The 24,135-nt window shown below is 33.1% G+C and overlaps 2 protein-coding genes across 4 annotated transcripts in view; one reads left to right on the top strand and one right to left on the bottom strand.

Annotated features, from left to right (window-relative positions):
- Positions 1–8,546, bottom strand: part of LOC117108073 (alternative oxidase, mitochondrial-like) — a 10,688-nt gene extending 2,142 nt beyond the window's left edge. The window contains exons 1-9 of one of the 2 annotated variants that reach the window (XM_033249943.1): positions 8,216–8,546; positions 6,744–6,823; positions 5,992–6,069; positions 4,816–4,879; positions 4,313–4,404; positions 4,028–4,146; positions 3,806–3,898; positions 3,088–3,200; positions 2,371–2,448 (exon numbers count right to left, since the gene is read on the bottom strand). In XM_033249943.1, the coding sequence (XP_033105834.1) occupies positions 2,371–2,448; positions 3,088–3,200; positions 3,806–3,898; positions 4,028–4,146; positions 4,313–4,404; positions 4,816–4,879; positions 5,992–6,069; positions 6,744–6,823; positions 8,216–8,350 (852 nt within the window). In that variant the 5' untranslated portion in view covers positions 8,351–8,546. Of the gene's footprint in view, positions 1–2,370; positions 2,449–3,087; positions 3,201–3,805; positions 3,899–4,027; positions 4,147–4,312; positions 4,405–4,815; positions 4,880–5,991; positions 6,070–6,743; positions 6,824–8,184 lie in introns of both variants that reach the window. The other variant, XM_033249944.1, reaches the window with a different exon arrangement.
- A 2,548-nt stretch (positions 8,547–11,094) lies between these two features.
- The window catches only part of LOC117108030 (protein FAM214A-like), a 34,024-nt gene continuing 20,983 nt past the window's right edge, over positions 11,095–24,135 (top strand). Inside the window, exons 1-2 of one of the 2 annotated variants that reach the window (XM_033249872.1) lie at positions 11,096–11,258; positions 12,325–12,383. The gene's annotated coding sequence lies outside the window, so the exon portion shown is untranslated. Of the gene's footprint in view, positions 11,259–12,324; positions 12,384–24,135 lie in introns of both variants that reach the window. The other variant, XM_033249873.1, reaches the window with a different exon arrangement.

Here is a 24,135-nt window from a genome sequence, read left to right as displayed (position 1 = left end):
GGTAGTTTAGTTGATGGTGGATAATGAATAGCAAAACCAATTTTTTTTTTTTTTTTTTTTTAAGGCTGTTTAGTTGATGGTGGATAATGAATAGCAAACCTGGAGGTTGTGTGTTCGATTCTCACATGAACCAATTTTTTTTTTTCTTTTTTGTTAAGGCCAGGGCTTCCAGACTTCTGACAATGGTGGAAGCCTATACCAAAACTTCACATTTTTGCGGGCATAATGCATAGACAGGATTGTTCATCCAAATTGAAATTAGTGTTTTGATGGTGATTTTTTTTTTATCCAATGGGAATTCATATTCTGGTTTAATTTAATTAATTTGTTTATGTTAAAGATGGTTTAATTTTTATACTTATGTTCTAATTGTATGTACTGAGGGTCCCAATTGATCAGCTCAGGCTGGATGGACCACCCTCACAAAATATTGTTTAAATAAATAAATATATTTTATATAAGAAGAATCTATGAATATTCAGTAAAAAAATATTTTTTTTTTTTTTTTTAGGCCAGGGCCTTCAGACCTCTGACAATGGTGGCGGAAGTCTATACCAAAGCTTCGCATTTTTTCGGGCATAATGCCTAGACAGGATTGTTCATTCATATTGAAATTAGTGTTTTGATGGTGATTTTTTTCATCCAATTGCAATTTATGTATTTTATATGAGAAGAATCTATGAATATTCAGCTTTCCGTTTACTGAGGGGAATAAACAACAAGATATTTGATTGGTGAACAGCCGAAATGGCAATTTAAACGAAGTCACTAAAAAGAGGTCAAAATGCAGCCACTACGTGCGGTGGGCGGTCAGCATAGCACCAATAGACAGTGACCTTTTTCAAGCAATACAATAGAAACGAATACTAAAGCAATCAGGAAAGAATTGCCTTCCAAATGCAGAAGGGAATACAAAAATCCGACAAGTATTTGCCAGATACGACTGTGGAAAGACAAAAAAAAAAATGACTTAAAAACAGCTAATGTCAGTGTGAAACACTTTTGCTAGGCTATTATCGCTCTTGAACGATAATGTTGCAAGAAGAACCATTTCGTATTTTTGGAGCTTTTTTGATTTGTCAATATGTATGGCTGATAATTTTACGTTATTTTGTCAGGTCAAGGTTATTTCACTTTATTCAACAATAGACTGATACTATTTCCACTCACAATAGTGTAGTCGCAATATTACTAATACAAAAGTGAAAGTTAAAAAGGGGATAAAAGCAAAAATCTCTTGATTGATTTTAAAAGTCGTGTACTTGCAAAAAGACTAAATTAATAATTGTTTTAAGTTTGAATATCGTGTTGTTAATAATAATAATAATAATAGGTCTTATAATAATATAATATAATAATAATAATAATAAAGACTTGTAAAGCGCAAACATCTCCACCTAAATAGGTGCTGGGCAGTCCCAAACAAGCAGTAGAGAAAAAAACAAGATACATATCACAAGAAGAAAATGTAACAAGACTGATCATTTTATTACTTTACCTTCTCATTTTTTAACCACAGTTATACCAATGTCTTTCGATATTTCCTTTTCTTTCTCTTTCTTACAATTTCCTTTTTTGTCATATGTTTCCTAATCTTTTTCCTATTCTTTCTTATGTTTCCTTTTCTTCTTTTTTTCCTTTCTTATGTTTCCTTTTGTTTCTATGTTTCATTTTCTGTTTTAGTCTTTCCTTTTCTTTCTTATGCTTCCTTTCCATTCCATTTCTTTCTTATGTCTTTTTTCTTATTCTTTTCCTTTTCTGTCTTACAATTTTCATTTCTTTTCCTTTTATCTCTCCCCCTTTCTTTCTTGTTTTGTAGTGAAAATCAGGGCCCCCGTGACCTTTTTCAGGGACCAACGTTTCTCTATTGATTTAGCATCACTAGATAAAAAAAATGAACGGGCGGGCAGGGGGAACCTTCAGAAATAGGGCGGAACGTCCTTTAAAGTTGGATAAGCTTCTCCTAGCAGACCTTAGCATATGGTCATATATTTTTTTCACCAGTGTGCAATCTTGTTCTTTTAGATTAGAATGACTTTGTTCTTTTTTTTGTTTTTGTACTTTTTTTTTATTAGAAGAAATGTAAACCCCAAATATAGTGCAAATACTTATAAGATTGTGTCCTCTCACTCACAGAATGAGTTTCTGTTTATAATACTTTACCAACTAATGCTTCAAATGCTGATTGTACTTATAGCCCTGAAGTCCAATACAAACAATAATAAGCTACTTTCAGGCAAGATTTCATTGAAAGATGTGACTTGTGATTCTATATTTATGAATTGTTTTATTATTGAGAAATAATAGAGGTTTAATTGTTGAATATATTTTTGGAAGTCTGGTATGTTTATAATGCATGCTTTTACTTACTTGTAGCTTCCAGTATTTTGTCGCTATGTCAGGCGATGCTTTGTTCTGCCATTCAGCCATAGTCCCATCATCGATTTCCTAAATTTTAAGTTAAAATAAGCACAACATCAATATTAGTCTAAAAAGTAGAAAGGGATATTTTTGACTAATACCTTATTTGAAAAAATACACTGGTGATTGTTTTGTAACTTTTGGTGAATTAGTCTGTACTTTTAGTGCCTAGAGCACTTACAGTCCTATTTGAGTGCTACATATGCAATTTATCTTTAATAGAAACTTTTAGCCTATTTAAACAAAAATTATATAGTTGACAGCAAGACTTTCAATCTACCATTTGTTTGCTATAATAAGGCTAATTTGGTAATGGTAGGCCTACAATCACACAGATTTTCCTATTAGCACACAATGACAAAGCCTCTGATCTCAGTTGGTAGAGCAACAAAATGTTAAATGAAAGTTCTAATCTATACATAATCTGATGGAATATTTTCCATAAGTTTTATATTTTTCACGTATTTATGGGAATCCAACAATTTTAAGAAGACAAAGAGAAATGCATTTTAGATTGTTGATTCTGTGTTGTTGACATTACTGTAGGTTTATTTTACTCTATTTTATTTGAGCTAGACACTGGCCAGTAAGAAGGATATAATAACATCTCTAATGTTCTTAAAAACTAGTCTCTACAACAAAGACATCAATTGCAAATGTGCTCACCTGAATGAGCATGGTGTATGTTTTAACTGCTTCCTCCTCCAGGTAGCCAACAAAACGATGACAAAAGCAAGGACTGATTAGGTATGCGACGAAGAAAATGTTTACAAAAATACCTAAATAAAAAAGTTTTAAAAATTAAAGGAAAACAAATGTTTAGATTTTGTTTCTGTTAAATGTCAAAACACACAGCCAAAAAAAAAACCACACACACTCAGATCATTTTACAATATATATTTAAGATCTCTGATAACAGACTTTTTAGCATCATTCATTTCATTTTTTCTAAGTTGTTTATCCATAATAGTAAATATCAACAATATGTTCACCTTCCAATACTATTTTTCTCAGTTGAAAATCTTGCAAATGACCAGAAAGCTAAACTGGAATTAAGAAATAGTAACATGGTATTAACTTTACTTACTGTTTATGCAATACCAAACTAGAGCAGTCACTTCATAGGGTGCATATCTCGGCCCTGCACGCAGGTCGTGTATGATGGGTGATTCAAACCCTGTGGTTGAATACCAAACCATATGGAGACTGTGTATGATGAGTGTGCATATTCAAGCACATTATTTTCTTGTTGAGTGCTGCAGCATACCCTCAAGAAAATATTGGAATCGCCCGTCGTATTAGGGCACATTATTTCCTTGTGTGCTACAGCATACATTACGTCCTTTAGTGGGGGTGATTAAAAAACAAAGAACAAACTGTTTACCTTGGGCTCCAAGCACTGCTAAAGTAAAGAATTTTGATGGTTTCTTGAGTTCAAGTGCAGTCATTAAGTGCATTCGTTCATTCTCAGCTTCCTCTGCAATAAAAAGATAAAAAATTAAAATAATTGATAATAAGAGGTTTGATTGGTCCAGTGGCCGACTATCTGATGCCACCTCTGCCCCAGTGTGGATTTCATTTATTAAAAATTATGAATATTTCTTACCAAGTAATGTATGTATCCAGCCATGATCACGTTCCATACGTCTCAATGATCTAAGATGACGCAACATTCCACCTACCATTCCGGGAACTCCAGCAACAGTCTCCAGGAAAATGATTCGTCTACAATGTTGAAGGTCAAACAAAAATAATGTAATAGAATCTAGAGACAATAATAATCAAACTAAACTTTACTGCACATATTATAAACAGCTATGTGCTGGCTACATTTGACAAAGAAACTGAAAAAAAGTATATTATTGAAAAAACTAGATTTAAATTTTCATACCTCAGCCATTTTGCTTCAGTCCTTTTACCAAAACTGAAACCAGAGAATGTGTCAAAACCAAACCGCGTCATTTGTACTGCATAATAGGCAAGCTAAAGAAACAAAAATAATTAAAAACGTAAGAGGAAGTTTAGTTATTTGTGATTATGGAATAAAGGTAGTCATTTTAACATAAGTAGTTTGTGAGTTTTATTATAACATTATGTTTCTCCCTACATTTACAACTATGTTCAATGAGTAGTACCTATATACTATTTCATTTTATTATTTATTTGATCCAAATAACAAAGCAACAAGTCTGAAAAATGGGAAGACCAGGGCCAACCAAACTGAACTTTATCACTATTAGCAATGCTGGTTGACTCATTTATCCCCAATCACCGACAAAAAATTAAAAATATTCTCACAAGCCAAGTATGGTATTATAATAGCAGTTCTCTGCATAAACAACAATTTATGCCCATACTAGCTGGGCATTTAATTTGCTTAACACCTTTAATTACCTTGTCACTTCTTTCTTCAGGTTCTTTGTGAGTTACTATAACACTCTGAACTTCATCCTTTGACCTGCAACATAAAGTAAAGCCTTCTAAAAAGCAGTAATCCCAACATAAAAGCACAGATAATACATACAAGGCTTTAAAAGATCTGTGTTTTTGTGCTAAGTATAATTTAACATATTGGATATACAAATTATTTGGTGAAATTATACTTAGCACAATCTTAATCACACAGATAATACATACAAGGCTTAAAGATCTGTGTGATTAAGGTTGTTCTAAGTATAATTTAACATATTGGATACAAATTATTTGGTGAAATTTTACTTAGCACAACCTTAATCACACAGAGATCTGTGTGATTAAGGTCGTGCTAAGTATAATTTCACCAAATAATTTGTATATCCAATATGTTAAAGGTTATTGTCCTTCATATAATTTTATGGAGTATACTAGCTTAGCATTTAATTTCAGTTGGTAGAACAGTTATTGTAGAGCAGTGGCCTATGTAAGAGTCTTGAAANGCTGATGTGAAGGTGGAGGTGTTCGATGATTATGCTAGGTAGCAAAATAAGGTGATATGAGATGATTTTTTAAATACTTGAGCATGATTTTTTTTCTTCCCACATTTTTAATGTGGGGGGGGGGTACATCCTGGGGTGAGCATTTTTTGGGGGATCAGATATGCCACTGCTGTAGAGACTTGGGTTTGAGTCTTAAAGGGTACTATATGCTTTTTGCAAATAACTATAATGAGGTACCGATAAATCCACTTGCAGACAATAATGCCATAAGCAGGGATGGATGATCCAGAGATGCCCAAAAGGGGTGCCGAAAGTGGGGCAGATTAAGATAACACTAACCTAGGGGGCTGGGGACCGGGGGTCCGGGGCATGCCCGTGAAATTTCTGTTTTCAAGACACCCAAAAATAACCTCTGAAGCGTTTCGGTCAATCCTCTTTTCCTTTTCTTTCTTTTTTTTTTATAACTTTCCAAAATGGGGGGAAGGGAGGCAGCCTGACCTTCTTTAAGTCTGCCCCTGCATTAGCAATTGTTAACACTAACATCTACTAACAGCTACTCCTATGTCAACCAGTTAATGGAATATTTAGACAGTTAGGTATCATGATTGCAACTGCTTGAAAGTATCTGAAAATATAAATCTACTACTGAACTCACCAGATGGGATGGGGAAGAAGGTAATCCACAGTGTCTGTAGCAGCCTCCTGATTTCCTTTATTTGTATCAAGATTTCTCCTGTAAAAACAAGATAAATTAATCAACCAATATTCTTTCTTCATGAATAATGAATTACAAAAACCTTCTTTTCTGTATTTTCTTCCATAGTTCATTAAAATGTATGTATACAAGATGAACAGTGAAAGACAGGATAAATTATAGTGGCATTAATGTTTATTATCTGTAGTTTGTGTTCATAAAGGAATACTTCATCAGATATTATTTTCATGTTTTAGTAATTGTTATTTTAAATGGATCAAGCAACAGTACTCCATTGAAAATATAAACAATAACAAACACATTTTAATTCATCGAAAACTTGCTTAGAAAGAAAATACTGTAATTGAAATTAAAAGACAGAAATTGAACTTGTATTGGCAGTATTCTAAAGTTCAGGTCTATAACAAATTGTTTCTCTGCTACTCAGTTTGCTAGATGGTATGTGAAAGTGACTGGCTTTCTTCTGAAAATAGTTATGGATTCTTTTAAAATATAGAAGTTAATCCCATTACTAGGCACAGTTCCTTTATCAACTTTAATGTGACAATACAGTATATCTATGTCTATGTATAGAAATACATTATTGTTCATCAAGATAAACATATTAAAGCTCATAAAGACAAATTTGTTATGTTTCGTATGTATGATGAAATTTTAAAAATATTCTTAAAGACTTGATATCAAGGACTTACTTGAAGTGTGGAGCAAGGCCTGAAGATGTCTGCTTCTTCCCCTGAACACCTTGCAATGCCATGCATGATGTACTCAATAACTGTTAATTAAAACAGACACTGCATTTACTCGATCATAATGTGTGATATAACAGGACTATCTGCATTGAATTTTCTTCTAAGCTATAGACTGAGGGAAATGCCATACATTAAAAGCTCAAATTATTTGCATATCCGTAGTTGCCACCTGGGCATAACACCATTTATTTATTTAGACAGTAGCACTAAAAGTAGAGGCTGTATATAGGTCTAGGCCACAAGGGATTAAAACTGTCTCTTATACACATCTAGATGTGTATAAGAGACAGCCACTAGACCATGAAGCTTCATGGTTGAACAGGTCCAAATACCCGTGGGAACATTATATTACACAATGCTATGCCTCAAGAGCGCGTTTGGCCAGATAAATCTGGAAATACGGCGAGGGTAGCCTACGATTTCCATCATGTCCTTCAATAAACACTGTATATGTACCTTTGATGCAACACCCTGCAACCCCTTCTCAACTTCAAAAACTGTCATAACTCCTTTGATCTATGCTGCTCGATGGCGTAACAAGGGGAAAATATCTATCTTTGAAAAATCTTCCCCACCACTTTATAAATGCCCTTTTCATCCCCTGAAAGTGCCTAAAAACCTCAAATCTTCGCGTGCATTTCTTGTTAACATGGGCCAATTTTCTCTAAAAATTGCACATTTTAGGGAGTTTTGATCAATTCCAACGAAATTAGAATTAAAAACACCGGGGGACAAGGGGAAAATATCCATCTTTGGAAAATCTTTCCCCACCCCTTGACAAATGCATCCTCTGAAAGTGCCTAAAATTCTCAAATTCTTTGCACGCATTTCTTGTTACGGTAGTAGGCCAATTTCCTCTATAAATTGCACATTTTAAGAAGTTTTCATCAATTCTGACGAAATTAGAATTCATTTTGTAGGGTTTTTTAGGTTTATCCTTTTAAGTTATTTAAACACATAATAGTCCCAAACTCAAGAAAGACAAATTTAAGATAGATCGTTTTAACCTAAAAGAAGGGCCTCAATGTGTATTGATGTTGAAAGATTATGTTTGTAATAAATAAAACCATGATGAAAATGCAAGCACATCTAACATCTAAGGAAAGAAGAGCTTAGATTGGTACCAGATAAAATAATTTTGTTATCAACATTAATACATTATGCTAATTTTCATCTTTGTAAGCGCATAAGACAGTGCAAATTATTTCTGTGACAGTATTTTGAAGTGTGTAAAGTTCCATTTTATCCCATACATAGTCAAAATATTGGTGGGGGGGATGATACAATGGACCAGCCCCCCTTGTCAAATATTGGGGAATATATCCCCCATCTAGATGTGTATAGCCTATGAGTACCACTCAGCCCTGTGTTTAATTAAACTTACCGACGAAGTGAGGAAGTGTATTACTGCTCACCTGCTTGTGATTTCTGCAGGCCTTGGTCAATTGACCTTTACCCAACCAAAGGCTTGTCTTCGCAGGTGATAGGCCTATCATACTCATACGTGCAAAGCAAGAGGATCCCTTGTACAACATACTGCTCGCTACCATGTTCCTGTTTGATAAAGAACTTGTAGGGCTGTTCTATGCTTGATCAAAAGTGACCGTATAGCTGATGAAAGATTCCGTGTGTCTGAGTTGGTTTTGTATAAATCATAAATAGAGTCTGTTTCAGTGAAGCAGTGTAATATGTCAACAAAATATCCGCGATCCTTGTATGATATCATTTAATGCATAATTGCATCAACATGGACTGAATCATTCTGAATCACTCGATTTACAGAGCGTTCAATCTCATTATAATATTAAATATTTTTGTAAATATCATCATAATAATAAATCGTAGAACACAATTAAATGGAATAATTTGAAAAAAAAAAGTTATTTGCATTGTATAATTTATTTATTTTTAACCATAATTAGAATAATCGATATAATTCCCTATTAAATATAATGGACATGTCCTTAATGGTCATGGTCCACTGAGTTTATGATGATGTTACTGCATAAAAAGAAGTGACAAATATACGGATACAAAATTCGACCAATAAATATAAATAGAATAACCGTAATATTGGTGAGGGAGGCTTCAGTGAAATTTTCTGAATTAATTAAGTAATTTATTGATGATTAAATAGTTAATATAAACGTATTTCTAGAAAAAAAATACACCTTTAAAAAACGGCACAATAATATAAAAACAACTCTTAACAAAATTTAAAGAGAAATCACTAACTACCAGAGTATGTACTCGATCGAAATTCAAACTACAACACAAAAAATGTTGTAACATAGGTATTTTCAGTGTTACGTTGAACGTTTTTATCCCTAACGTTGTTCATGTTTTGATTGCGTGTCAATTTTTCCTGACGAAAGTTCCATTTGTGCATTGTTTCGAAATGTTGAAAATAAATTTTCGTGACGTGTCACATATTGCATTGTCACAATTTTAATTATGATATTTTAAGATTCCTTGACAGGGCAGGAAAAGCTCCCATTTGACGGTCCGGCCTCCCCACTCTGCCTGCAGCTGCACCCTTCGAGTGAGGCACACGATCTTCATCCATAGTCTTAAAATTCTAATTCTACGTAGCCATTTATCAAATTAATTAATTAATAATAAAACTAATACAGTAATAAGAACAATAAAATGGAAAAAACCCCACATAAATAGGCTTTTGAAACATTGTGACTGATTATTCTAGGTCTAGGCCTATAGCAGATAAAATGAAACATTCTGATCTCGGGAAAATGTAAATGCTTTAAAACATTTGACTGTATGATGACTGTATAAAAGTTAGTTAAATCTATTTCACTTACAGTGATGGTCTATTACAGCATAGGTTGGAATGATTGGATACACCCTATATTTTGTGGCCGAACGTCCAATTACTGATAAAGGAATGCTAAGCTGTCGTTTTTTTTTTTAAATTTTCGAATTGTTGTTAATTTTTTTTATTATATCACGAAGGTAAGCCTTTTTACTTTCATAGAGAAAATACAGGTCTCAGAAGCGGATCCAGAGCCTGTCCAAAAGAAAAAAAAAGGGGGGGGGGCGAAAGTAAGGCCGATCGAGATAGTACTGCCCCAGGGTCCGGGGGCATGCCCTCGCGAAATGTTTGTGCTCTAGACGCCTGATATCTGAGGCGTTTTGGGTGATCATTTTTTCCCTTTTCTTTCTTTCTTTCTTTCTTTCTTTCTTTCTTTCTTTCTTTCTTTCTTTCTTTCTTTCTTTCTTTCTTTCTTTCTTTCTTTCTTTCTTTCTTTCTTTCTTTCTTTCTCTCTTTCTCTCTCTCTCTCTCTCTCTCTTTCTTTCTTTCTTTCTTTCTTTCTTTCTTTCTTTCTTTCTTTCTTTCTTTCTTTCTTTCTTTCTTTCTTTCTTTCTTTCTTTCTTTCTTTCTTTCTTTCTTTCTTTCTTTCTTTCTTTCTTTCTCTCTTTCTCTCTCTCTCTCTCTTTCTTTCTTTCTTTCTTTCTTTCTTTCTTTCTTTCTTTCTTTCTTTCTTTCTTTCGTTCGTTCGTTCTTTCTTTTATTCTCTCTTTCTTTCTTTCTTTCTTTCTTTCTTTCTTTCTTTCTTTCCTTTCTTTCATTCTTTGTTTCTTTCTATCTTTCTTTTTTTCTATCTATCTATCTATCTATCTATCTATCTATCTATCTATCTATCTATCTATCTATCTATCTATCTATCTATCTATCTATCTATCTATCTATCTATCTATCTATCTATCTATCTATCTATCTATCTATCTATCTATCTATCTATCTATCTATCTATCTATCTATCTATCTATCTATCTATCTATCTATCTATCTATCTATCTATCTATCTATCTATCTATCTATCTATCTATCTATCTATCTATCTATCTATCTATCTTTCTTTCTCTCTTTTTTTAAAGGGGGTGGGGCTAGATTTTACTGTATTCGGTTTCTGTATGCCTATTACTTGTGTTTGTGAATGCGGATTCTTGTCCTTTTTTTGTACTGGGCCCTGTGGAAAACAGCAGTAGATTTTCTACTGAACAGGTTCCCCTGTAAAAAATTAACCTACTTAGTAGGGTTATTATATGTTGTTTAATTAATATTTTGTAGGTAAAGTACGTGTGCCGTAAATTCTCTCGCGTGAACATGTCCAACTAACACAGTACAGCGGTTTTTGCAAGGGTGCCCTCATGTGTAAGACACGCCTTCTAATGAATATTGATTGTTATATCAACATTCACGCTCTTTGCACGCTTTGGTTGGCTTAAAAGTATTTTGACCTGAATCATGACCCTAATCAGCTGGATGTCACGTGACCGCTACGTACCATAACAGAACGAAAACAGTTGCTGTATCCAGTTGTCAACTTTATCGAAATAGTATTCAACAGTCAATGTTTCACCTATTTTGAATGACCATTTAGTCTCAAAACCTCTACAAATATACCCGACAGTTTGCAGATACTCAAATCAAGTTATGTAAGTCAACATATTATCTCCGCCTTAATGTATTTAGCTGTTATTTTATAAAATAATAGAGAAGGCACTTCCACTGGACTCCGATTTGGGCGGACTGAATAAACTGTCGTCTGGTATGTTTTTGATTTGGTGGATCATCAAGGCCAGCCTCAATATTGCAAAGTCTTATGTTAAATATCCATATTTACGATATTTATATTGTACTTTTTTGCTGTTGGTAGCCCCCTATGCTATAATTCTCATATCAAGAATTCATATACTGTATTACATCTTCCGTCCAACAAGTAGTAAGCATTTTTGTGATGAAAAAAAAACATTCATAAATATAGACATATAGGCCTAGCCTAGCTTAGGGCCTAGGCCTAGGCCCCTAGGCTTATTAGTAGTATTAGTACTAGACTACTCTAGGCCTAGCCTAGGCCTAAGCATTGCCATTGTAAAGTCTGTGGGCTACTGATCAAGATGACTCTTTGGGGTTGGGGCAATGGGTTAGTTTTACTTCCGTGGGAAGACCAATTGACAGAAGGGAATTAGTATTCTTTCGGTAGCAGGTCAAAACGGCAATGAACCAAAACGCCAATGACAGTACCAAAACGGCAACAGACCAAAATGGCAATGATAAGTACCAAAACGGAATAGACCAAAATGGCAAAGGAGTGAAATCAATGCCAAGACTAGCAAGCGCCAGCAGGCCAGGCCGCAGTTATCGTTTTATGAATCGTTTTGAAATTGTCCCGATAGGCAAATCGATATTGCCATGGGCTCTTTTTTCCACTTTTAATGGTTATTATTATTATTATTATTATTTCGCATTTTTTTACTTTTATGACATAAATTGTTTAGCTTCATTTTGTCTGTATTGGAAGTTTTATTTGTTTAAATGTTTTGCTGCTTTTATATTGTTTCCCCCAAACTTTTTTATATTGAATTCGTATGACTATTATTATTATTGTTATTATTATTATTGTTATTATTATTGTTGTTAATAATATTATTGTTAATTGTGACATTCGGAATCAATCATAACACGAAGACTCATTGACGGTGTCCGGTTCTTTTATTACAGAAGGCGCATTTCGAAAAGAATAACCCCCAGCCAGAGTAATACAAAAGCTGTTAAACTAGGTAATGAATATTGTATGCTCTTGTCCTCATGAAATTATCTTGGTAACTGTGCTCATATGATGTGAGACAAAGGAACAGTTAGCATAATGCAAATTAGGTCCTGGATGGTCCTGTTACCATGGGGACGATATCTTAGGATTAAACCACTTAACTAAATAGGGTGCTTTTATAAGGGTTATCCCATTGTGACAAGATACACATGTCACTTAATGATATTATTGCTGCTTCTATTTAGCCTCATTTTTACCGTATTTATTCGTAGTACACTTTCATGTTTATAATTATTTTATTTTTTCACGTTTTTACTTTTATGGCATAAATTGTTTAGCATCGTTTTGGTCTTGCCGTTTTGGCTTATTGCCGTTTTGGTCTATTGACGTTCTGGTCAAAAAGTGTTGCTGTTTTGGTTTTTTACCGTTTTGGTCACTGCCGTTTTGACTTATTGTCGTTTCGGTTTATTGCCGTTTTGTCCATGAAATACACATTTTTTTTGCTGAAATGTGAATGTTAAATAGAATCTTTTTTCAGGATGACAGGCGGATACAGTAGGGAGGACGGTTGGTATTGTTTATTTGGCAAATATGTCCAATGTAAGTTGTGGATGGTCCTCCTCTGTATATTACTGTTTGATAATAATAGATAATCATTTTATATATACTGTTTGAGTAAATTATTTGTGTACCGGTAATTGTCTCTACTCATGTAGTAAACACCCCTTTCTTTATGTGAGTTGATGACATGACAAGTCACAAGACACTGTACCACCGCACCCAAACCATTTCCCTTACATTGGAAACAGGAAATTTAATTAATGTCTTTGTTGGTTCACAAGTGTTGAATATTTATTATAGAATATAAGGTTAAATAGAAAATAATACTGTAGTGGAGGTAAAATATAGTTATTTCAATATACAATTCAATAAATAAGTTTTTTTTAATCCTTTGTTTGAAAAAAATTGTATCAACCAACATGGTTGACTATAAGTTTTTTGACTACAAACATTTTTTTATCCAGTAGTGTACATTGTATGCAGTTAAGATAATTTTTTATGAGAAGAATTTTTTCTGGAAAATGAATTTACCATTATGAATAGATACAGTATTTGTACTATTGATAATTTTAACTTAAAATTGAAACAAGGTGGTATCATCAGTAAAATATAATTAAAAAATGCAAAATAAACTATCAATAACATTGGGTTTACAGTAGGCTCATTCAAATTTCACAGCTTCCCATGAACCAAGACCACTACCTTAGAGATGTCATTAGGGAAAAACAGGATAGGCCTATGGCCAATATAATTTAAGAATGTATTATTGTGACTTGTATGTAACATCATTTATAACTTAAAATTTTAATTAAATCTTGAGTAAAAAATTAGAGAATTTTGTGCTTCTATTCTAATCAAATTGTTTACAATTTGTTGACAATCCATCCAGTAACGGCACCAGAAATTCCTAACGAAAGGTAAAATATTCCGACAAGAGTCCAAATTCACATCAACCCCCACACTTTTTGGAGCGAATTGTAAGAATCGGCACACCTTAATGCCTGGATGGAACTCAGACTGAAAACTCTTTTCTAAATTTCTTTTTGAAAGCAGTGTTCCCTGATGAAATAATCAGCTTATTCTCCAGCAGGAGTTCATGTTCCTCTGCTGGGCCACTGCTGGCGCCGCCAATTTGGGTTGGTCGGGCGTGGCCAACACAAACATTTTTTTTTTTTTTGGCCTTACATCCATCCTTTGTCATCCCAATTAAAGTATTTTGATGCCACTCTCTGCTTACAACTTTTTAGCAGATTGTGTTTGTACAATAATTCATACCCAGCTTGAATCATGAACCTTTAGGTTTTTTATCGTATTGTGAAATGAATTCTTGACGCACCTCTTGCTTGTATAACACTTACTGTAGTAATGGTTTATTAACCTAACCATAAGTTGTATCAGTAAGTTCATAGTGAAAACAGTTAGGGTTGGCTATTTAGCACACCCACCTAAAATTCTACACAGTGACAGTTTCCTTATGGAACGGACCAAGTCAAGTGTTAAAAAACAACCTATTGTCATTTTATTTACTGTAATGGTATGGTTAGATTGAGCAGGGTAAGCAGCCTATTTATCAATGGAATATTGGAGACCTAATAATTTATGTATCTATAGTTTGACTACCTCCATAATGGGATATAAATGGCATTCCAAATTTCATGTATCATTTTGTGTGGAATAGAATGGACTGGAGCTATAGCTTGATGGTTATGGTGCCTGCCTTCCATTTCCAAGCCAACACTGGTTTAAATCTTTAAAAAGCATGAATATTTTCTTATCCAAAACAATAATGCGACTCTGTAAAGCCTTGTTTATGGAGCATGCATTTTCTTCATAGAAGTTCTTCTGTGAAAATATAAGGATAATTATTGCATTGAACCAGTTTTAGTTTTATGTTTTGTTATATAGTTCCTCCTATAATTTGTGAGTATTATGCTATCAATATGAAAAAAAGAAAAACAGAGTGATTGATGCTACTCATATTTGTATTCCCATGATTAATAAAATGCTCTAGCCTCATTTTATAAGTATCCCATCTGTCACAGCAAGTATGATATTAAATTAAACTTCCCAGTGTTTCAGAATATATATTTTTGTGATTGATCGTTTAAATGTGGCTAGTTATTTTATGCATTCCTTATTATGGAGTAAACTACTATTGTGTATTAATACTTTTATTTTGTTTCTTTGTGTATGATAACCTTACAGATTGTTAACATAGAGACACATTCTTTATATTGTAGATCTTATTATTTCAATTATCTTTGACCATTGTCTTTCTACTATAGTGATAAAACCTAATAATATAAATTTACTGCAGTTTGTTTTTCCTTATTTGGTAATAACTAATATTGCCACATCATACTGTATCATTGACAGGTCAAAGGTCAGTGCTTTAATTTAGGCCATGTTCTTCAATTCAAGCTGTTATACATTTGTATTCATTTGACCTTGTTATGCAACCTTTATTAACTATTATATTATAGACTCAAATATTCTAAATACACTCTTCCATGTCTAACTTCCTTACCTCAAATTGCGCAATGTACTAATTAGCATATTCAAATGAATTGTGTTAGTATATCAGGTCTAGAATCAATATCAGGATTAATTTTTACCTCTTAATCTTAATCACATTTTGTTCCTCTGAAAAGACTACATTATCTTCTACATACACAGGCCTCCTAATATTATAGAAACATATTGTACCTGTACTATTTTAGAATCTTCTGTTTTTGGTGATAGAAACGGATCAGAGCAGTCTTTTAAACTAAAAGACGATGTGTCTTTCATTTCAAAAGTTTCTCTGAAAAAAAGCTATATGATAGTGAGATTTACTGGCTTGATAGACTTTTGTAATATTTTTTTTCTATCAAACACATGTAAGCTATCATCTGGTGGCTATTTTAGAGTGGATTGACTACTTAGACAAGAAACATTGTTAAACCCAATATACTCATGTCGCATGCAGAAATATTATAATTTGTCCTGCATGACAGATTTCCAATTTATAACAAGAACATAGCATGGTTTTTCATATAGCATTATGCCTTTCAGATGACATGCAACATTTTCTGTTTTGTTTTGTCTGTAAAATAAAGAGCTAGTTTTATTGGATGGTTTCAGAATAGATTCAGAGTTTAGATTGGATAAACTTCCCTTTTGTATAGTAGAATGTTGATTTCTTTATGTTAATTTTATTATTTTTAAAGACTTTTTCATGGGCTATATTTAAATCTCAGTACATGAAACTAGCCCTTGTTTGTTGGTTACTTATTGTTTTCAAGTATCGAACTAAGGCCAAAAAAAAAATATACTTGTTTAGCGTCACCGCCCGACCCTGATTTTCTATCCGCCTCTCATTTTTTTTTTTTTTTTTTGGTTAAAAAGTGCTGAAAATCGACTAAAAAATGCTGATTAATAGAGGAAAAACAATAGTTTTTTTCATCTTCAGCACAGGGAACAAGATGTTAAGTGCGCCACCAAGTGTGTTTTCTTTTTCTGCAGAAAAAAATAGATTCCCTCACACATTGTGCTTGTTGACAGAAATCGCGGACAATTTGATCGTAGGCGTACATGTTTTTATTATATTTATGGTTCTTTTTAGATAATAAACAATGTTTTAAATATGATAATAATAAAGTACTATGAAGAAAAATAATAGGTTACGACCTACGCTTTAATTGGCAGATGTTTTAGGCCTAGCCTAAGTACTACCTAACTAGGCCTAGACCCCTAGCTAGTAGTAAGTATGGCTAGGCCCACCTGGCATAAGCCTAGCCTAGCACTGCAGCAGTTTGCCTACGGAACCACAATGCTTATTAAAATAAATATTGTACAATCAAATCTTTTATGTAAAATTTTAGTGTCTGTTATAGCCTTTGTAAAAAATTTGGCTTGGCACCAATGCAGTTTTTGAAATCTCTAGGCCTAAGAAGCCTACACATTAGGGCCTAGGCTAGGCCTAAGTCAGCAAAAAAAAAAAAAAAATCCGCCCCTCCCCGCCCCTGAAAATTTCTGAGGGTGTGACGCTAAACAAGTATTTTTTTTTTTTGGCCTAATCCATTTATTTTATACCACACAATGAATAGGTTTTTAAGAGGTAAAAATCTGTGTCCATATGTCAATTTGTTTACTAAATACAATGTTTGAGGTTCTTGCTTCTGTAGTCACTTACCAGCATACCTCCTTTAATAATATTCATTCTGGATTTTTATACCATAATCAAAATACTATGTATTGTAGCTTTTCGTATATTGACCAGTCATGATAGATCAGATATTTTATTGTGAATCAGTGTCTCTTTTGTCATTTTTATGCTATAGGAAATCCTTTTTTTTTTTTCGTATTTGTCCCTACTTTTAGTTATTTCTGGGCTTCCAATATAATATAATTCTCTTAATATTACAAACAATATTGACCTTTTTTAGATTTTCAACACTTTAAAAGTAACTTTGCTTTGCAAATTATATGTTTTCTTCTTGTTTTCTGTTTATAATGCTAGTTGGTGAATGTTTATCTATTTATAGTTAATTAATAATGATGTGCAATATTTATACCAGCCTGTTGCAATGATTTACTGTTGATTTGTATGAATATGAATAAAATTAAGTTAGATAAATAAATTATAGTGATACTAATTCTAATAGATTTGAAAAACTATATTAAATTATCAAATTAGTTATTTTTTTATTGATAACAATGTCTACTCAAAAAATAAATTATAAATATTTGTTTAATTATTGAGAAATGAGAAAAGGACACCAATATAATATTTAGTGGAAACTCCGAATCCATAGTACATATAGTTACAATATAACTTCTTAACTAAACTAGACCATTTACCTTTTGACAGGGTCCCCATAGACTATATGTCTGGGTTGTGAGTAGGTCAGAGCTTGGTTTCCAGACTAAGTTGTTCCTCCTCAGAACAAGGTGTGATCATCAGGTACTGTAATGCTTTCTATCACCAGAAGTTATCAGCTGTAAATAGAAAGCAATTATAATTTACACATATTATTATTTTGGAAATTGATCATAATTAGGTCAAATTGCAATCTAGGTCCTTTACAGTAGTATGCATCATATCATCTTACAGTAGTCTATACAGGTAGTTCTTTCAGTATCCCTGACCAATGAGGACTCATTCGGGAAATCCAAGGGGAGGGGGGGGGGGAAAGGTGGGTTTCACCAGAAAATAGGGTATTTACTAGAAAAGGGGGTTTGCCCAAACCATGAAATTATTCCCCCTTGCCACGGGCCTATAAAATACCGATACCATGACTTTACCACCGAATACTGGGCTATACTAGGGGCAGGTGTTCTGGGTTTGGACTAACTCTATCCTGCAACTATCACGTCACTTTTACCCTCACATTGGGTGCCCACATCACTGATTGTTTCAGCCTGGAAAACATTGAAGGTACATTATTAGTATTGTACATGTGCTATCATATATTTGTTTGTATCACGTCAGAAGTCTTCCATCATCTGCAAGTATTTTTATGCTACTGCTACTAGTGCTAATCAAAGTGATGTGGGTGAACAATTTGGTATGTTAAGCATCGGATTTGCTTTTGCTTAGCATAAGCTTTGCCGGCCTTACACTGTGTCTCTGAATGCCGATGTTCCTCAGTGGTACAGTACAATCTTTTAGTTACAACTATTATTATTATTAACTAGAGCTGAACTAAAAATTCTTAGAAAGTTTTCAAAATGGCAATGGTTTTTTATAGATTTAATTTCATTAGACTTACAGTATTGGAGGACTTGTAGATTAGATCAACTTCGATGAGAAAATTTACAATAACACCTAAGTTAAACTTCTACCATGCTTATAAAGTGCAAAATTTCTTGGCAATCCTAACAATTTTCATAGACTTTTATACAGTATTGTAAACATCTACAGTAATTTATATGACACCAATATTTTAAGGGGGAATCCCTATTGAGAGGATATCCCAATAAGGTGACAGTTTTTTGGCCATTAAAGCAAGAGAAAATATCTGTTAACATCATGGTCAATTCCTATTCAGAGGTCACTATTAGGGGACACTTATTGGTCCTGAATGTGTCCCCTTGATAGGGGGTCTACTTTATATATTATATTTAGAAATTGAAGATAATAGTGTCAATTGTTTGCTCTAAGCACAGTACATTAGATACGAAGGCTTTCGTAGACCTGACTTAATAAAATTAACCAAAAAATTAGTTTTTTTTAGGAGCAAACAATTTTTTCAAATGAGGATATGACAGCACTGTAGGTTTATTCAGTAATTATTGAATGAATGCTGAAGAACAATGCTAATTATGTGTAATGCCTGCTTAAGCGTAAATTGTTATTTTCACCTATTTCCCCTGCATTAGACGTGTTGTATTGTTCAGTTGTCAAATTGATCATCATACCAAAATCAATGTGTTGAAATGCACTGTTTATAGGTCAGGGTTTCTATGCAGCTTGGTGTCTTTCACTTTTCATAGTTAGGCCTATATTCAATTGTAAAAAAAAATAGATTTGCTTTCATTCTACTCTACTGTCCGTTGCTTTGCTGTACTCATGTGTGTAGCTCTGCTTTAGTTGTCTACTGCAAAATAAAAACCTATCAGATCATCCATTATACATATCGCTGCACAGTCAAAATGGTGCAACTACTGTACGTTCATCTTCAGTAGTGTTATGAGCAACCTGGCAAGCAAAGGCCTACTTTTGACAAGTTTTCCAGCTGGATTTTATTTTCATTTGATTTAGTGGATTTGTTATCTTCAAATTTTTTTCAGAAATACATCACCGCGATTAATTTTTTAGTGATTCAGGTAAGATTGTACATGGTGTAATTTCTCTCTTAAAATGTTTTGAATGATTTAGCATGGTGTGTGATACCTGTAATATATACATATCTTAATAATTAAGATACATTAGTAATAGACTAAAGTGTAATGATGATAGTGTTGATGTGGATTTACTGTTCTTATTGAATTTTATTTCAATATTTATTTAGCCACCAAAACATTGTGAAAAAGGGACAGTAAAAAAAGGCAATAGCTTGTCTGTAGTGGCGGATTTAGTGTGTGGGTGTAAAGAACAATTTGCCCTTTTCCTCTTACTGTAACTTGCACTACACAAATACAAAATTTAAAAATTCACTACTATGCCTGAATAAAAATACAAATGCAAAAGTTAAAACTGGAAATAAAAAGGATAGCAGCATCAAATATACAGTGTATATCAAAAATAGAAAGCAACAAATATTGTAATTACATTTGAATATACAAAATTAAATTTTATAGCCTACAGTAATAAATCTAGCAATTACCTGAATTCAAAATGTTCATTCTATGATTAGTACAGTATGTGAAAGTTGGCATTATTAGCATCTGGAGTCGGCTGTCTTGCTAATCTTCTCTTTTTTTTTTAATTGATAATATTTTGTAAGCTACATGTTGTGATGTATAATAATGGTACTGTAAACATACTAATTGTGTATGTTGCCAAAGAATATAGTTACCTTTAACTGTACCTTTAACATTACAACAATGGCAACAAATGTAGGTTAACTAATAATGATATTGGTTACATTCCTAATTATAATAATTTGATTAAATAACTATGAATCATTGCCTAATCTATTGTAAAATCAATAAAGTTTGATATTATTGTAGATACACCTCATCCCTAATATTGTTCCTGTCTGTGGGTTATGGATTTACCTCAACAACCTTTCCACTCATGACATGTAGAGTACAATAAACAATAATCTACATAATTAAAGATTGACATATAATTATAACAATACCTTAAATAATTAAGAAAATGTGTCATAGCGCTTTAGCATTTTTGGAAACTCAGTGCAGCGCTGTTTGACAGTTAGTACTTCAATACAAATTACAGAACTGGTTCCATGTAGTAGGTCTGTCTGAATTACTGTAGTATGACATGAATATTATTATTTAGTCTGAAAAATCGATTGTTAAATATTGTCTTTAATGTTGAGCACACTGGATTACTCTAGATTAATTGTATGTCAGTACACTAGATCATATTCAAGATCAGGACAGCAGATTTTTACAAAGTCGTTGGTATAAATATAATATTATTCAAATTATGTTGAAAGAAGAAAATACAACGGCAAAAACAAATATTTTTGTGGAGATTTTCACTATCAATCACAAATTAATTATTATCCCTTTGCCAAATATGAGTGTACTACTATAGTAGCTTCAAAGAAAGCTATTGTTTTTAGTCTGTGTCCTTCATGTTGTTTCTGTTGATTTCTGATGTTTGTTAAATACTAATTAATTATTTTAATAATTAACAAAATACTTAAGCCACCAGAACTACTATGGGATACAAAAAATAAGCTGATGTATGAAATTTGACTCTTATATTAGTGTCTTTTTTCACCATTGCTAGAAATTGTGTACTATAGAGATTGGTTTCCATACAATCGCTACACACTAATTGGCGACAGCTTTCAGTGATGCTCATTAGTCGGTCAATTCGTGGAACCTTCGCAATTGCGTCGGGGACTGAAATTATTACACTGAAAACACTAGTGATTTAAGGAAATGAGGCTTACAGTAATCCGCCTAGAAATCATATGCTGAGAGCGGGCGTTAACAGTGTGTGTATGCTTATTTGAGTTAGAAAAAAATGGTGGTGATCTTAAAATGTTGTACTACGTATAAGTAGGAGGTCAGAGAAAAAAGTCTCTGAATGCATTCTTTTAAAAATGATGAAAACCTTGAATGACTATATTTTGTACTCTTGTCAGAATAGGAAGCAGGAGGGGTCACAGAAAAGACATGTTTTCAGCTCTCATAAGATATGATGAAAAATATGGATTACCAGTTAAAGCTTTGCCTGGATCTGGATACTTTTGTATGCATCATCACCTATACAAACTCTGGAATGCCTTACAGAGATTAAGTTAGTTATTTCTGTAGATTCAGTTTTGTTTTTCTTTATATGGTAGTTTGGTTCTTAACTGTTTTAATTGACTATTAAAGAACAGGCATAAATAAAGTATACTGGAATAGTACATGAAATGAAACCAGAATCCTGAATTACACAGTAAGCACCTTAACCACCAAACATCGATTTCTTCCATCATTATATAATCAGACAAAATATTAAAGAAGTAAAAACGAAAAAAAACCAAAGGAGAATACTTCATTTTGCTACATGCTAACTGTCAATTAGAGCATGCAGTAAGAATAAATACAGTATAGTACAGTAATTCTAACGTTTCTGCAGGAATTGAACAAAGAACACTGGGAATAGAAGGCAAGAATTCTTAACAGGGAGGTATAAGACTCCCTGTTTTTAACAACTGAACTACTCCCCCACTCCTAGTTATATAGTACATATTCAGCTAAGATAACAGAAGAATTATCATTAACTCACTAGAAAAAGATAGGACTGAGTACATGCATTACCGATGAGAATGTGCATATAAAGTGTTTGCTACGCATTTGCCAAATGATATGTCATCATGTGTATGTACATTCAAGACATATTTTTCTTCATGTTTACTCTTCTTACTAAAAAAATGTAATCCCATGCAAGGACGATAACAAAATTTTTACGATGGCCTAGCAGATGAGTTTGAGAATGGATCTGAGTGTTATATTCATGTTTCATTTGGCATTAAGATATTTGATATGCTGTGAGGTGTGCAGGTGTGGAATAGTTGACATAACACTGTGTTGACTTCATGGTGGGGGTGTTCCTGCCTTGTAAGTATAAATGCAGGAATAATAATATTACTATAATATTGCATAAACGTCTGCTTTATTTTGTGAATTATTCATAGTTTTTACAAGGTTTTTTTTTTGGCATCTGTGTTCTTTTTGAATATTTGTTGTTAAATGTTATTGTTATTACTTTCATTGAATGAAATTAATACTAAACAAATAATTATACTTGATTATTTCTTTATTAATCATGGTTGTAAGACAACCCCCGTGTTAGATAAGATTTTTGGATGATTTTTGCGTGTCGGGCATATAAGACAGGCTCCCCTGTTTCATTGTCGGTATTCCTGGTTTTGCTGTGCTTTAAGGTCTTGATACCGCATCTAGCTGGCAAGTAGTACCATTTAATGGACTTCTAAATGTTCATCAAAATCTTATTTTCCTGCATTAATTGCGTTAATGCATAACAGTAGATTCATTTCAGTAATAAATTCGCGTGTTACAGACAATCCACATAAGATGAACATTATTTAAAAATAAAAAATGTTTATGTGTTGCACATATAAGACCACCCACTATTTTTCGATCATAATTTGCTATTTTAAGCCTTGTCTTACAAGTGAGAATTATGGTAATATATTTTCTTTATGATACACTGTAATGTAGGCCTACAGGAATTACAGCTTAGACTCTTAACCTTGAGCTCAAGGTTTCAAATCCTGTTTATTTTTGCATCAAGTGCCCTATTGGTAGACACTTTATATCTCTGTTGTCTCTCTCAACTCATGAGTATTGCATACATGATAGGTTAGAAGCCAATGCAATGATTACTCGGCTGCAAAATTACAGAATACTGTACTGTAATCCCAACAAGCTGAGTATACAGACATTAAGTCCATTGACTAGGATGTAAATAATGAAAATGGAAGTCTAGATTTTTGTGCTGTTGTAGCAATGTAGGAATTTTGTACTGAAAATTTGACTACCTTCAACATCATTGATTCATACATTATTTGACAGCAGGGAGAGCATAGATAATATCATGATAATATTTTGATCTGTAGGATCAGGGTGTGTGTGATTTTGAAGTTTAATGATCCTGGGTGAAAATGTATAGCTATTGTTTTGCTGGTGCAGTGTAGCCACACCTCAGATTTGTACTCATGACTGATTGTTTTGTATGAAGTTTGGGATGCAGCATTGTGGCTGGTCACTTTAATCCCTGACAGTGGTGGTTTCAGAAATTTGCTGAAAAAAGGGTTATCACATGTACTTGCAAAAGACACTGTAGCAGATCTTTTGAACTAAAAAAAAACATAGCTGACACCAAGATCATGGTAATGTGCCCACTTTGAGCTTTTAAACTGCCAAAATTATGGTTTTCGGCGGGAACTGTTGGTGTGACATTGTGGTCCCTGTGATTTTTGAAATCACTGCATATCAAAAAAAAAACCTCTAGGGCAAAGTTTCATGCTTCTTTTTAAAAGTGCACGACTTGACCAAAAAAATTC

This window comes from Anneissia japonica, unplaced genomic scaffold, assembly GCF_011630105.1.
Source record: "Anneissia japonica isolate Jap-2015-1 unplaced genomic scaffold, ASM1163010v1 scaffold287960_len3192837_cov198, whole genome shotgun sequence".
NCBI lineage: Eukaryota > Metazoa > Echinodermata > Crinoidea > Comatulida > Comatulidae > Anneissia > Anneissia japonica.
The sequence above is the reverse complement of the archived record's forward strand: the minus strand, read 5'-3'. Positions and strand labels throughout refer to the sequence as shown.